General features: G+C 40.7%; 1 protein-coding gene across 1 annotated transcript in view; it reads left to right on the top strand.

Annotated features, from left to right (window-relative positions):
* Positions 1–14,820, top strand: part of lg6h15orf39 (linkage group 6 C15orf39 homolog) — a 16,385-nt gene extending 1,565 nt beyond the window's left edge. The window contains exons 2-3 of the mRNA XM_008412227.2: positions 5,089–8,275; positions 13,114–14,820. Coding sequence (XP_008410449.1) covers positions 5,131–8,275; positions 13,114–14,198 — 4,230 coding nt within the window. The 5' untranslated portion in view covers positions 5,089–5,130 and the 3' untranslated portion in view covers positions 14,199–14,820. The remainder of the gene's footprint in view (positions 1–5,088; positions 8,276–13,113) is intronic.
* The last annotated feature ends 656 nt before the right edge of the window (positions 14,821–15,476 follow it).

Here is a 15,476-nt window from a genome sequence, read left to right as displayed (position 1 = left end):
AAGCCTATATATATATATATATTTTCTTTCTCTCTTTTTCTCACTGTGAAAGGTGTCAACAGGATGAAGTGATAACATCTGTTAGCGTTGCAGGCCAGTGTAAGGCAAGAGGTTGGATGAAACCATGTTGTGTCTAATCCTGTACATCTTCATTTTGGTTGTATAGGCTACAGTTTTTTTTTCCGGATGCATATGTGATCACGGGATCTGATAGAGATACTTCAGCGCATATTCTCAGATATTTTTGGTAGCTTCAGTTTGGCAGCTGGTCATAACACATCAGTGGTGTGTGCTGGGTTGTGACTAAAGAAGGTCTACGACCGTTTTTAAAAACTGCTTGGCCTCCATATTTATTACCGTTGTGTCAAAAATAAAAGTCTCTCTCTTTTTTTTTTTTTTTACCACACTTTGAATGTTACTTTTAAGAGATGGATAAAAGAAATCAGTTAAATTAAAATACATGCAACATGCAGTTTTCCAATAATATATGCATCCATCTACTGGCTTCCTCTTATCTAATAGCTTCAGGAGGGAAGCCCAGACATCTCTCTCCCCTGCTGACCCTCACAAGCTCACTCTGAGGCATTCCCACCCAGGCTAGGAGGGATGTATAGTCTCTCCGGAGTAATCTGGGTCTCATTCCAGTTAAAAAAAATTAAAAAATAAAACATTTCGCCTCACTTTTTAAAATCATGAATTTACTGAGCTTAATCACATTTCTGGAAAGGCGAGTTCAATTTCCCAAGAGCCATTCAGGCCTGATTGCTGCCAGACCTATGGAATTAAAAACAAATCTGTTGAATTGAATCTCTCTGACAACATGAAAGAAAGTGAAAGATCTCAAAAGGTAACACATCGGGCCCTGACCTAAAGAAATGGAAGAACAGATGAGCGACAAGGTCATTAAAGGTTACAAAGTCATTTGTAAGGCTTTGAGGTGGGAGCCTTAATCCACAAAGGAGAAAACATGGAACACTGATGAACATTCCCAGGAGTGTCTGACCTACCAAAATGACTCCAAGAGTGCATTGACAACCTCATTCTAGAAGTCAGAAAAACAAAAACAAAACAAACATCATCTGTAACACTGCAGATCTCACTTACCTCGGCTATAAGGCCAGTTTTCACAACTCGACAATAAAAAAAGAAATGCACAGAAATGGCATCCATGGCAGAGTTGCAAGCAGAAAGCCACTGGTGACCAAAAAGAACAAACACTCATTGCATTTCCCCAAAAAACATTTTGATCATCCACAAGATCTTTTGGGGAAAAAAAAAATCTGAAAAATGTCCATTCCATTACATAAAGTCAACACAGCTTTTCATGACATTGACTTCAAACTGACAGCTCTACATGGTGTTTGGAGTGTGATGGTGTTGGACTTCGTTGCTGCTTCAGGACCTGGATGAACCATGAGTTTTACCGTCTTTCAGGAAATCCTGAAGAAACATATTAGGTCATCAAAATGTGATAAGTTCAAAGCCACTCAAGAATGAAAGAGAATTTTCTGAAACACAAACGATCCACCTCTGACTGGCTCAAAATAATAAATAAATCCATGTAGGTTTTGGAATGGCCTAGTTAAAGTTCAAATATGAATCTGATTGAGATGACCTTAAACCGAGGACTGACTAAAACAACCATTTCCGCTTGAAGAGTACAAACTCCAGACTGATTGCAGGCCTGCTCCAGGGTTAAAAGGTGAATGAATATATTTGGATGTTTGATTGAATTAAACCATTGTATTGAATGCATAGTAAAGTAAGTAATGTGTAATTCTCATCATTTATATTAAAATATAGTCAACTTTTACTGTTATAGAAAAAGCATCTTATAAATGTTACACTTTCTGATTCAATATTTTGCATCAGAATTAAAAAAAAATTAACTTCTTAGTGGCTAATTTTATTTATGTGTGACCCCAAATATTGGTTGATATGCAAGCTTTTCAAATAAACCAGTAACACTGATGGGCACCAATGACATGCCAAGAGACTGCACTTGTAAATGTCTAATTGGCTCAAATTAATAATCAGTGGGTCAAATACAGAAAAACAATTGTGTTTTCTTCCCTCTTCAGTGAATTAATCAAAACTGAGAACCCATGCAGCGTCATTGCTATCCCCATTAGTCATGATTAAGCAGACAAAAGATATGAATTATTTTTATGAGAAGAAAATTAGTAAAAGATGTGGCCTGCAAATAGACTGACAATTTGTCAAACACCCAGTAAGCCTCATTTAACGTATTTACGAGAAATGATGTGAACTAACCCTGATTTGACCTGAAGTCTATTCGCTTTAAAGTGATTTGAGAGATCACAATGTTCCCTCCCTCATGGTACTTGCAGCACTTTGTGACTCACAGCTCCTCTGACAGGGCTGAAGAGGAAACAAGAAAGGGGAGAAGAGCTACTTCTGTATTTCTAACTTTCTACACAGAAGTGGACCGTGGGGTGCAAACCCAGTGACAACGCTGAAAGTGCAGTGATGGTTTTTTTTAAAATGCAGTTTCATTTATCTTTTACTTGTGCTTTTGTTTGTTTGTTTTTTAAATGTTGTCAGACCTCATGGCTACCATAGATTTTTGGGGTAATGATTTATGTGGGCTGAAAATGATTTATATTGTAGAATATAAACAACATGCTACTAAAGTTGGGTAGTTTATAAATCCGTCTAACTAGAGTAATAAAATGTTAATCACTTTATTATCTGCTGGCAATTTCCTGCTGCAAATACTCTCTCAAACACTTGACATGCAAGACATCAAACTAAATGATATGCACTTTCAGCTATTGTTCAGACTAAGGATAATAATTTCAATTTGTTTCTTTAAAAAGTGCAGTAAGCAGAAGATCAGTAAAAAAGGATCTGAGTCAGTTCCACCCCGACATTAAAAAAGTGCAGAAAAAAAGGAACTGTTGCGTCTCTTGCAAGTTTTGTGGTAACAAAATGCAGAATAGAAACACAAAGTCCTCTCTGCTGTTTTGCTGTCCTACATTGTAAACACAAGACGAGGCATGCATGCCAGATTTGGGAACACATTCTGCTTTGGCGAAACGTTCCCACCTGACAGCGACAAGTGATTCGGGCATCTGAAACAACCAAAACAAGCTGATAATAGATGAAGCGTGCTTCATAAGTAATTTCAGGCATTCCATTGTGTCGTAGTTCCCACGCTTGAAGTGAAATATCATCCAACCAAATCAACAAGCTGTTTAGGAAATTGCTCCCATTCTCTCCGTTTCTCAGTCACTGCAGTCCTTGCAAAAGTGGTAAATAAATCATCCTCAAGCATTCCTCAGATTGTAACTTTACTGCCACTTGTTGCACAGTGTTTCCACCGTTTCTGTGAATCAGCTGATAAGAGTTAGTGTGACCTGCGTGATAAACCACAAGATATTCGTCAAGGTTGCGAAATGCCCTCAAGCAGTTTTTATCTAATGACGACTCTGTTATGTGAACAAATTGGCTGTATTTCTTCTAGTTGTCTACACTTCCAAAGTGGGAGAATGTTCAAGATGGCTGTTCTGAATCAGCTGCAAATACAGATGCACGTCGATACATTTCAAGTTTGAAAGGTTTATTTATTTCAGTAATTCTATTGGAAAAGTGAGATTTATCACACTTGTATGTATTTCAAGTGTACATTTTTTTATCAAGTTTTGATTATTATAGCTTGCAGCTAATTAAAACTAAAACTATAGTTTTGCAAAAAATAATGAATTGCATAAGACCAATAAAACGGAAGTGCTGTCCTTCTGATACAGATATGCCCATGTACTGCAGTATATGCATTTAAACCTTGAGATGTGCATTGCATTAATTACTGTTCAATGCAGCAAAGCATGGCGGCGATACGGCTGAGAGGTGTTAAGGAAGCACAGGCGGCTTTGACACCAGCTTTCCAATCTTCTGCATAGTTTGGCCTGCCAAACGCAGGGATGCCATTCTCATCAAACAGTGTTCTGGTACTTCTGCACTGAAAAATCGTTTCTGTATCTTGATAAAGCTTGATGGTAGAGGGGACCATGCAGCAGTGTTAAAATTTGCTGGTGGCTTAATAAAGCAATTTGGGCAGACACTCAAATAGCATGGCTCCAAAAGTCATCAATGATTCTCATCAATGAAATTGGAAACTTCCCACTTGATTTCAAGCAGCATGGATTCTTTGTCTCTCCACACTACCTCCAGGCTGTGGGAACCTGATTTCCAAAAGAAACGTAAAATTTTATTTAATCTGACAAAACACTTTTGACTACTGAGCAACTGACCGGTCCTTTATCACCCTGGCCAAGGTAAAAGTATTTTGATGCCATCTCTGGTTCAGGCGTGGCTTAAGACAAACAATGTAATGATTTTAGCTCTGGTCCTGAATACATGTGTTTGAGTTTGCTCTTCAAGCTCCAACTCCTCCTACAGTCTAAACCTTCTGAATCCATCCAAAACTTTTGACAGAGCTTCGCTCCACAAACCTCTCAAAACTACTGTTATCCTTATTACTTGTGCACTTTTTTTTCTACCACTCAACTTTCCCAATAAATGCTTGAGTAAAGCTTATTGACGTAGCAGTAGACATTGCCTGCCTGCTGGATAACTGTCAGTTTATCTGTTTTTTCCCATGGTTGTGCTGGCCATAACATGACCATAACTTAACATTTCTATATTTAAGTAGTTTTTTTTACTGGGCTTCTAAGATTTTTATGTATCATCATTAAATTTTGGGCTCTAGATGGATAGCTTTTATTAATCCCAAAAGGGAAATCTGATTATCAGCAGTAATAATGATCGATAGAGCCTGATGGCAACAGGCAGAAATGACTTCCTGTATCGTTCCTTTGAGCATCTGGTTCTGGTAATGATCCAGCTCCTGAAATCGAAGTGGCTGAGATTTGTTGCATGAACATCAAAATGAACTGAGATAAAACCTTGAAATCCATTTGTGTGTGTTTTTTATAAATCTATTCCAAGCTTGTTTTTAATTATTGTTCCTATTGAGAATGTTAGTGTTTAATATTGTAATATTTTTGAAGTGCCTGTTTTATTGCAAATATTGAAATCCCACATCATTTTCATATATTTTCTCAGGTTTGGAGTCGTATCAGTTAATCGCAACAACATCGCCAGACGATGAGCCGCGAATCGATGCAGACCCTCTCAGACCCGGTGTTTCGGAGAACGATGCCCTTATTTGACGGAACAGCAGCATCCAGCGGACTCTCAAAACCGCAAGCCATGTCTGGTTTCCTGGGTAAACAGACTCTGCAGTACAATGGAGCCTATTTTACTTATGAACCCAGATTAAAGGACAGGGATGGATTCACCCCTCCTTGGAGTCACTCGAAGACGTCTCCAATGGATGACAGAAGTCCTGTGAGTAACCTCTCTGGAATGATACAGAACCACATGGCATACAGGAAAGACGGCATTTCTAAAGAGGCAGGTCATCACACCCCGGTTAAGAAGGGTTTTACAGTTTACACTAAAAGTCCTGAGATAAACAATTCAACGACTGCTTCCTCTGGAGTTATTAGAAAACCAAAGCCAGGAGGCGAGAATGCCCCCTCCCCATCACAAAGCTCTGTTTACCTGGCTATCCCCAAACCAGTTTATGGACTTAGTCCCTGCTGTACTGAGCTGGGCTGTGTGATAGGACACCGATACGGCATGGAGCACATCTCTCCGAGGATACCAAACACTGTCTACGAACATGAGTGGTTGCAAACCAATGGCCACTACCTTGAAAAGCTTCCTATTCAGAGAAAAGATGCACTGCTGCAGCAGAAAGACTTGCAGTTCGAATGCAGTGCAGAACAGCTGAAGAGGGCAACTGTGGAGGCCTACAGTCCGAGCAGGGTAAGGACACTGCCCTCTGTCATTGAGCCAAGCTACAGCAGCTACTCCTGCACCCCAACTCGCACACTGTTTAGTTCTTTCCGAGAGCCTAGCAGTCGGCAGCTGCAGACCTCCCCCGCAGGCTACCCTGGTCTGTACGCCCCCCGCCCCACATATGAACATATGACCTCAGAGGTTTATCAGGAATGTTCTCCCATGTCCAAATATGGCCAGCTAGCACAGCACCCAGGGTTTTACTACTCCCAGACAAACGGAGAGGCAGAAAACAGGACACAGAGGAAGGAGAGTGGTAGTAAGCAGGGAGAAGATGGCCCTCTCCTTCATAAACACTCAATCCCAAGCCCCCGAGAGCATTATGTAGTTCCTCCGCAGCATCCCACTGATATTCCTCTGTCCTGCACTGAATTGTTGCCAAATCATTCCTTTATACCTGGTTATGACTATCCATCTTATACAGTTCCAAGATTTCACTTGAATGCAGGCCAAATCAGAGCCCCTTTAAAAAGGCAAAATCCATTGTCTGCATTTCACCCAGGTCACATGAATGCTTCCTCATCCAGCCAACACATGGATGTCCCTACAGCCAAAGAGAAACCCAACACCACTGTGCACATTGACCACCTTCACGGTGCGTCGTCCTTCATACGGGTGAACAAAAGCAGTCCTGCCAGATGTTTAATCCCATCTGCTGTCTCGCCATCCAGAATACAAGTTAGCAGGTTTTTCCAGCCGTTCACCAGTCTGCACATAGACCCAGCAGTCCATCCACAACCTGCCAGTAACACTGAGAGGATCGTAGACCGTTCCCGTGGTGAAGCTCAAGTAAGACAGTCAAAAAGCCTTCCAGTTTCCCCAGCACCGTGGCTGCCCCCGTCCCCCTGTCACAGCTCGGAAAGAACCCATGCAGCTGTGCCCAATAATGTCAGAAAAATTATCTACTCCCCCACTGTTAAAACAGGAAGCAAGCACAATGGGCCAGTGTCCGACGCAGGAACCGGCGACTATAAAAAGTGCCTAAAGAGGAGTGTTTCTCACTCATCTCACCCAGTCAGAATAAAAGATGAGGATGTGTATGAGGTGGAATGCACCAACAACAAACGACAAAAGGTGGAAATGGAGAAAGCTAAGGCAAGTAATAAAACTGACTCTCCTCCTATGCCAGTTATTGACAATGTGTTCAGCTTGGCCCCTTGCCAGCCGCACCTGCAGGAATCTGGAGTTTTGTTTCCAGGAAGAGTAACTCAGAAAATCAGCCAGACTTCTGGGAAGCAGGACAACAAACTCAAACAAAGTACCAAAGAGAAGAGATTGGTTCAAAATGATCAGGAGTCTGTTGTCTGCCTGGAGGCTAAATGCTCATCAGAAGCCTCGGCTGATGAGTCTTCTGTGGAAACTAAAATGATTAAAGTGGAAAAGGCAGATTCACCAGATGCCGACACCTCTACAGAGAGTCAAAAGCATCACAGCAAAGTGGAGATGATGAACGAGTCTGAGGAGAGTGGATCATCTGTCAGTGTGCCTGTGGCGTCAAAAGAGAAATGTGAATCCAATGAACTACAAAATAAGTCTTTATTTGCAAGTGAAAATACAACTTCAGATGAGTTGAAGCCTGCTGAGTTGATTGTCCCAAAAGACCTGGATAATCAGGATGAGACGGCAAAGAAACAGGCAGTTGCATTACAACCACAAGCCAGTGCTTTGCTGCCTCCAGGGAAAGTCAGTTTTAAAAGCATTCCTCCTCATTGTCTTAAACTTTCCACCTACAATATTATCATTCCCGATGGCAAGCACTGCAAGATTGCTCTACCTGCGAAGCAAATTCCACCCGCACAGCCCGTAACTGTACTCACAGCTAAAAAAGAGCCCCAATCCCCAGTACGCAAGCACTTCTTAGAATTGCATCAGTTTCTCTGCAGCTTGATATCCAAATCTGTGTCGGCCTCTTCAGAGGAAGACCTCAAAAACTGGCTGTCTCAGCTGGAAATATCCGAACCTTCTCCTCATTTGAGCAAGGTCCAGAGAGTGCCCTGCCTCTTGGGCGCAAAGGTGAGAGAGGTATGGATCAACAAGGAGATCAAAGCAGCCCTCCAGGAGGTCCTGAAGAGGCTGAGGGAGTACACGGCTCAGAAGCGCTGTCCTTTTCCGCATGTGATGCGGACGGGCACGGTGTTTCTCCCCATGCTGGTTGTGAAGGAGCTGCTGTTTCCAACAGTCCAGAGCTGCTTCGTCGACAAGGTGCTGCAGGAGCACAAGGTGGAGCTGCGGCCCACGACGCTGTCTGAAGAAAAGATCCTCATCCAGCTTCATAAGCGAGCTTGTTCCTCCAAGCTCAGGAGGCTGATGTCCCTCAAACACCTGCCGGACATTTACACAGAGATGGTCAACCTGCTGTACTACACGGACGTCTGCAAGCACCTGGGTGAGTACATTCTCCCTGCAGGCCTGTTTAAATGGGTCGTTTATTAAGGACCCACTGCAAATATATTGCTGTTGTTGAGTCAGAGACTTGCTGCTTTGTTTGGGATGATTTCTCCAGTTCTTCCCTACTAAACCTTGTAACAACTGATAAGGATGTGCTTCCTAATTACTCATCAGCACATACTGGATACAACGTATTACAATGATCATGACTTAGACAGCTGAATGTTTTATGTTTAATTTTGAGTCAGTGGCAGAAGAGTTACAGTACATATTAAGTGGGTGGGTTCGGCAAACCAATGCTCAGCCATCACTTTGGAATCCCAGTTATTGCAACATAACAAAAAATATATTTACTCATGTATGCATGTTACATTAAAAACCTTTATATTTATTGGGTTTTGATGGGATAGAAAAACACAAAGTAGTGCATAGCTGTAGTATAGAATGAAAGTTATGCATAGTTCTTAATAGAAATCTGAAAACCGGGAGGCACATGTGCTTTTTAACTCTTAAATAAAATTCAGTGCAATAAATTGCCTTCAGAAATCTAGAAGTAAATTGACCTGTTAGTAATTTAATCTGACCTCCTTTATGTAAAATAATATTAATATAAATCCATTTGTTCAGTGGAGGACTCAAAAGTTTTGATAGGGAACATTAAGAACAAACAGCATCATGAAGACAAAGGAGCACAGCAGATAGGCCAGGGTTGGAGATAAAACAATACCAACGTTAAACATCTGACATAGTTGTTCTATAAATAATCTGAACATGAGTGCATCTCAAACACAAGCCTAAAAGGACATTACCATCCATCTAAACAGGCAGATCTGGTGTGGCATTAACAACAGAGAAGGAGCTAAGTGGCTCGTGGTAACTCTGGAGGAGATGCAGAGTTCCTTGTGTCAACTTAGTAATTCTACTGACAGGACAAAATATTATTCATGAAGTTTACAAACCTGGCCTCTGAAGAAGACTGTGAGAGGTTGCTGAGGAATAGCAAAAAAGCCAGGAAAAGACCACGCTGCAGTTTGTCCTCACGTTGTACAGGGGACTGCTAAAATGTGGAAGTACTTCTTAAAGGGGAATTAACACTTTTGCGGAGCACTTTGACTATAATGAACCACGAACTCCAAAAACAGGATGCTGCAAATAATGTAATGTTTTTAAAAGCAAATTATAAAATGGGATACGGTTTTTACATTAAAGGTTTTTTTGGACATATTTGCAGCAGCCAATTTTTTACTTTCCACAAATTTCATTTGAATTTGTGTTTAATCATTTCTTTTTTTCAGTGCCTCTAACAACATAATCTCTTCATGGCATTTATGAAGTACTGTTCTTGTACCTAATTTTTTTTTATGGGAATAAAATTATTGCATGGCTACAGAGATGATCGTCATCACTTTTTTAGTTGTAGCTAACCACTGCTGTCAATGTGAAACTCTTAAAACAAACTGAGATGTCGTTTTTCCATGATAAATAAAATAACGTGCTTTTGATAATCTTGTAAAAAAGCTGAATGTAGGATAAAGAGCAGAAAACAAGAATGATCTTTGTACCTTTTAATATACCGTTAAATAACTCATTAACAAAACACTGAATTCAGCTCAAACGGACTTCTGAAAACCAGTCTGTGAAGATTATAACACAAAATGGAAAATTTAGTAACTTAATCCAGTGAAATCTAAGAATTATGCTTCACGTACATTTTGTACAGAATTCTTTTAAAGGTTTTAAAGGACTTTGGCAATATTCTTTTTGCATGTACTTGAAGAAGTTTGTCTTTACAAATAAAGAAAGTAAACTTGGTTTTAGCTTGCAGATTTCTGGAAATCTCCTTTAAATGACTTGCGAGCTGCAGTTCTGTTTTGTGGCCATCCCTACCGACTGTCCTATTTTTTTTAATTCATTATTCATTATTTTTAATTCATCTAATCAAAATTTCACTGGTTGCCCCTTTTTTTGTGAAGAATGAAGCACAATTAAAAACAATTATGCAATATAAAATTCATTTATTTTTTTACAGAATCACCCTCACCTGATGTCCAAAAGAGAGTCCAGGTATATATGTACCTTTCTGTTTTTAATTTCGACCTTAAATTAACCACTCTTTGCTTTTCCGTGATTATACAGCAGAAGGTCCTTCTGCTAACTTTCAGCAGCAAATCACAAGAAGTTGCATGATTTTACTTGCAGAGGCCTGGAGGGGGAAGGGTGGCGAGCTTGGCTGATTATAGAAAAATGAAATCATTTGGGAATTTGTTAGCTGACCTCAAAAAAAAAAAAAAAAGTGAGGGAGGTTGGCGCATGACGTAACCAGAGTAGTCGCAGAGATTAGCTTTACTCTCCTTTTCAAATCACTTGATCTTCACATTTCATCCACAAACTTTAATGCTCTTTACTGCATTTTTATGTGATAAACACAAAGTGGTGCATAATTATGTTGTTAAAGGAAGAACATTCATGTTATTGTTTGTTTTCTTTTATATTTTTACAAATTAAAATCTGAGAAGTCATATATCTCACCAAGTTTGCACATCTGGTTGATAAACATTTTGCTCATTCTTTTTTTGCAAAAAAAGCCCAAATTCAATCAGATTCCACTGAAAGTTTCTCCCAACAGTGATTGGCAGACAGAAGCCTAAGATTTTGTCTAGGTATGGACTAACTAGAATGTTCCTCTGCTGTAGCGCTGGGTGTACTAGGTCGTAGTCCTGCTGCAATGTGGACTTCTGCACTGCAGCCTTTCGCAAGTCTCTTTAAAGAATAGTCCCATATTTAGCTCAGTGCACCTCACCATCAACTCTGACCAGCAAGAAAAGCATAAGTGCGGCAGGAAGCAGCCACAGCCTTTGTTTCACAGCAGAGATGGTTTGTTCGGGATCATGTGCTGTTAGTTTTCCACCACACAGCATTTTGCATATAGTCAAAAAGTTCAATTTATGATCTCATCTTTCTCGTTTGCTGTGCCCCCTGCAGCTTGAGACTAAATGCAGATGGAACTTCATATGGCTTTAAGAATGATTTTTCATTCTTGCCTGTCATCCATAAAGACCAAACATACTGTTCTAACTTATGGTAGATGAGTTTACAGATATTCCCCCTCCACACCTGGACTCTTCCAGGTGTGGCGTGACAATGACTCTCTTGACTGCTTCCCTCATTAATACTCCCCTTGTCCGATTTAGGTGGACAGTTGTGTTTTGGTAGGTTTGGAGTTGTGCCATATTGTTTCCATTTTCAGATGACGGATTGAACAGTATCCTGTGACATGTTCAACGTCTGCTGGTTTCCTTAAGAAACCTCTGAGGCCTGAATGTTATTCAGTGAAATCAGAGGGAATTAAATCCAAATTGACGCCACATTTTTCTGATTATTCAGAAAACAAATTTGAAAGCCGAGTGTCATTTCTCATTACGCTTCGCAACTATGCACTACTTTGTGTTTGTCTTCCGCATAACAACCATGAGGCAGCAGGTTTTGTGAGGGTGAGATGGCCTTAAGTGAAATTCACACCTTCCATTCTAAAGATTATACTGCCCCACTTACCTTAATAGTTCAATTTCAGCAACACATGTAGTACTCATCAAGTAGGGAATTCAAGGTTACAAGACGTTTTTGTTTTTCCTGAACCTGTCCTGAACTTCTGTCCACTGCTGACACTTTTCAGTTCACATGGCTTGGAGGCACTTAAGTTCAGTAAATGATCTTTGCTCCTGTCCTGCTCTTGCCCTCACTGTTGTTTTACTCCCTGACTGATTGCATCCCCTATAGCAGCCGAGTTTGTTCCCAGCCTTCACATTCACTCTGACGGCCTTTTTTTCCGCTCCCTTGTCCGTCTTGTCTGAATGTTTCGTGGTGGAGGATCACAGGTAGACGTTTCTCCAACTCCCGTTTATCAGCTGACATCAGTTTCCTATTGTTTCTGTGTGCTGACGAGGTTCCTTTGTAACATTAAACTGTCTGCCTTTTAAGGAAATCTCACTTGGGAAACCTGGAAAAAAAAATGTGCTCATTATATTTGTTTACCTTTGAATCCCTTCTAAAAGTTCCCTTTTCCAAATCGCTGTCCGGTGGTTTGTCTCTAAATAAATGCTATAACCTGCTTTAACTCTCTTTCTCTTTTTAGTAAGCAACCTGATTTTTTTTCCAAACATGCTATAATATCATCAAAATGTTGATTTATTACAGTAATTATATTTAAAAAGTGTACATTCTTTGCACACACAGTGATGTATTTCAAACCTCCACTTTTGTTTATTATGGCTTATAGCTAATAAAAAACACCTTTTCTTTTCTTAGAAAAATATATTATGTAAGGAACAATAAAATCATCTTTAAGGTCAAAACGTTGAGGCCTGCACAATAGAGAAGACTGTCAACTTGACTTATGGTTGACAATGAAAACATAAATAAAAGCCTTACTGTAATGTATGTGATGATTTTCTATAGCACCAAACTTTTGCTGAGAGTGTTGATGACTGTCAGCTGGATGTCTGTTAAGTCAGCAGTGTTCTCAATAGTTGTGCTGGCCACACTGCAACGTTTCTGTTCTAAAAGAATCATTTTTCTCTTTTTTTTTTTTTTCATGATCTTGTGTAATATTCAAATTTCCAGAGACATTATATTGTGGGTTTTCATTAGCTGCGAGCCATAATCATCAAAATGAACAAAAACTAAATGTCACTAATAGATAAGTTGTTGTGTTGCACTGAAATAAATGAAACATTTGATGATATTGTGACCTACTGAGATACATCTGCACTGTGTATTCCTGTAGGTGCCAACAGTTGCTCAAACCAGCTTCTAAATGGAATGATCTTTGTGTTGCAGGACTAAATATGGATCCTTATTATAAAGAGCAAGATGGGGGCCACGAAGTGTCAAACACCACCGCTGCAGCTCCTTGTGACGCTCTTGCCTCCCCGGCCTCTCCATCGGAGTCGCACCAGCAGACATGGGTGAAGGAAGAGGAGAACGAGTCACCTCCTAGCCAGAGCAAAACCAAATGCAGAGTAAAGAGCGAATCGAGGCGTACGTTTCTGGTTTCCGATGAGGAAGGGGCAGGCGGTGCAGGGCAGGCAGCGGTCGAAGAGGATCTGAAATCACTCATAACGAAAACTCCTGGATCTCGTCAGACAGAGAATGAAGACTCTGATCACGTGGCTGCAGAGGAAGATCTTACAGCTGCTACACAATCAGCTGACAATTCCTGGACGTGTCCACTAACGCTGGACGAGCTGTCTCCGTCTCATAGCGATGCTGAAACCGAGAGCTCCTCCAGTCTGTTGACCGACAATCGGCCTCCGGGACATTCTGTCCAATCCAAGAACTGCGCTGGCATGATTCTCAAACTGAGGAAGATGCTCAGCGCGGGGATGAACAGAAAAAGGGCTTGCTACGAAGCCGTGTCGCAGTCCGGGGCGATTGCCGAGCCTTCGTCATCGCAGACTGAAGTTGGAGAGAGTATAAGTGGAGAGAGCAGCCAACACAGGATGCCTAACTCACTGCGCAGGTGGAAGGGAAAAGGAAGCTTCCGTCATCCTGGAAGGTCCCTCAGCAGTCCCTCTAAAACTAAACAAAGGTCTCTGCTTAAGATCAAATACTGTCCCTACTTGTCGGCCTGCCACAGCGCCCAGCACAGGCGGCGGTGGGTTCTGCGCTCTGCCGTCCAGACGGCCCGGAGAGCTATGAGGTTCTACTACCCGGACTTGGTGGGGAAGAGGATCAGGCACTTGTATGAGGAAGACGACAAATCAGAGGTGTGGTACAGAGGAGAGGTGCTGCGTATCCACGAGGCTCACACCAACCCTCTGAAGACGGTGTTCGAGGTGAGGTACGACAGCGAGCCGGAATGGAAGTACTACCTGGAACTGCTCATAGATTACAAGAAGGGCTGGCTTAAAATAGAAGACTAAACATTCCTCAAGTTTTCTTTTTCAGACCGCAACGACGAAGTAGAAATGATGCTGGACTGGACAAGGGGAAGCCATGCAAACTTCCCCTAAGAATGCTTTTTCTTTGTCGTTTTTCTTTACGGATCATGTTGTAAATGACATTTTGTCTTTGACACAGTGGCTTTAAGGAGTTTACTCAGAAATTACAAATTGAAGTATATTCCACCATGATGTATATTTTGGTAACTGTTCTTTTTTTAAAAACAAAAAAAGATGATGTTCCTTTTAAAATTTTTTTTAATGAATACAGTGCCACGAGTGTGTGTGTGTGTGTGTGTGTATGTTTACAAGACTTAATTTGCAGTAATTTGTTTTCAGAGTGACTTTTTTTTTTGGAGCAAATGAAGCTCAATAGGCATTAAGGTACTTTACATGAAGCTGCTTTTTTTTTTCTTTCTAAATAACCGGGAACCTTACTGAGATTTTCGAATGGAAGTATATCGAACTCAATATTCTGACATTCGTCTATGACTGAACCTCAGATACTTTTTACATTTTTTATAATTTTTTTCTTAAGATTCTTAGAGAGTGAACAAGTTGAACCTTCTTAAAGTCTTTAACAATAAATGTTTTTATACTGAAAGTATGTTGCATTTTCTATTGAGTCAATTTTACATGCTGTCGAATATTTATCTAATTAACAGAGACATTATCTGCTCAGAACATGGATAAAGTCTGGTAATGGGGAATCTATTCCATTTGGCCAGATGGACCTGTATCCTCCTAATGCCCGACTCACTCTGAATCTGGTATGTCTGGTAATAGGAGTGTGAACTTGTAGAAAGGCAGAACTTTGTTGCTGGAAAACAAGGCGTTTGTCACCATCCTGTGGAAGTTCATACTGTTGCATGCTTTCTCTCCTACCACTGGATAACCTGCAGTCAGATCCACCATGTGCTAACCCTGTACAGGAGCATCTTGAGTTATATTTTTTTTCCCTTTTCTTTTCAAGACGCCATTTGCTTTGCGTCATCTTCCTGAGGCTGCTGGTATCCCAGTTGCTTGTGCGACTTTTTTATATCACTTTTCTTCCACTAAGCTTTCCATTGATATAATTAGATCCTTCTCTCCAAACAGCCAGCTTATTGAGCAGCGATGTTTTGTGACCCTCTGGAGGGCGTCAGTGACAGACAGCTGGATAACTGTCGAGTCAGCAGTCCTCCCTGTTTAGGTCTTTGCCTGGCAATGATATTTTTGTATTAAAAATACAAATATTTTTGAAGTCAACCTTGTGTAATA

The sequence above is a fragment of the Poecilia reticulata genome, linkage group LG6 (assembly GCF_000633615.1).
Source record: "Poecilia reticulata strain Guanapo linkage group LG6, Guppy_female_1.0+MT, whole genome shotgun sequence".
In the NCBI taxonomy this organism is placed as follows: domain Eukaryota; kingdom Metazoa; phylum Chordata; class Actinopteri; order Cyprinodontiformes; family Poeciliidae; genus Poecilia; species Poecilia reticulata.
The sequence above is the reverse complement of the archived record's forward strand: the minus strand, read 5'-3'. Positions and strand labels throughout refer to the sequence as shown.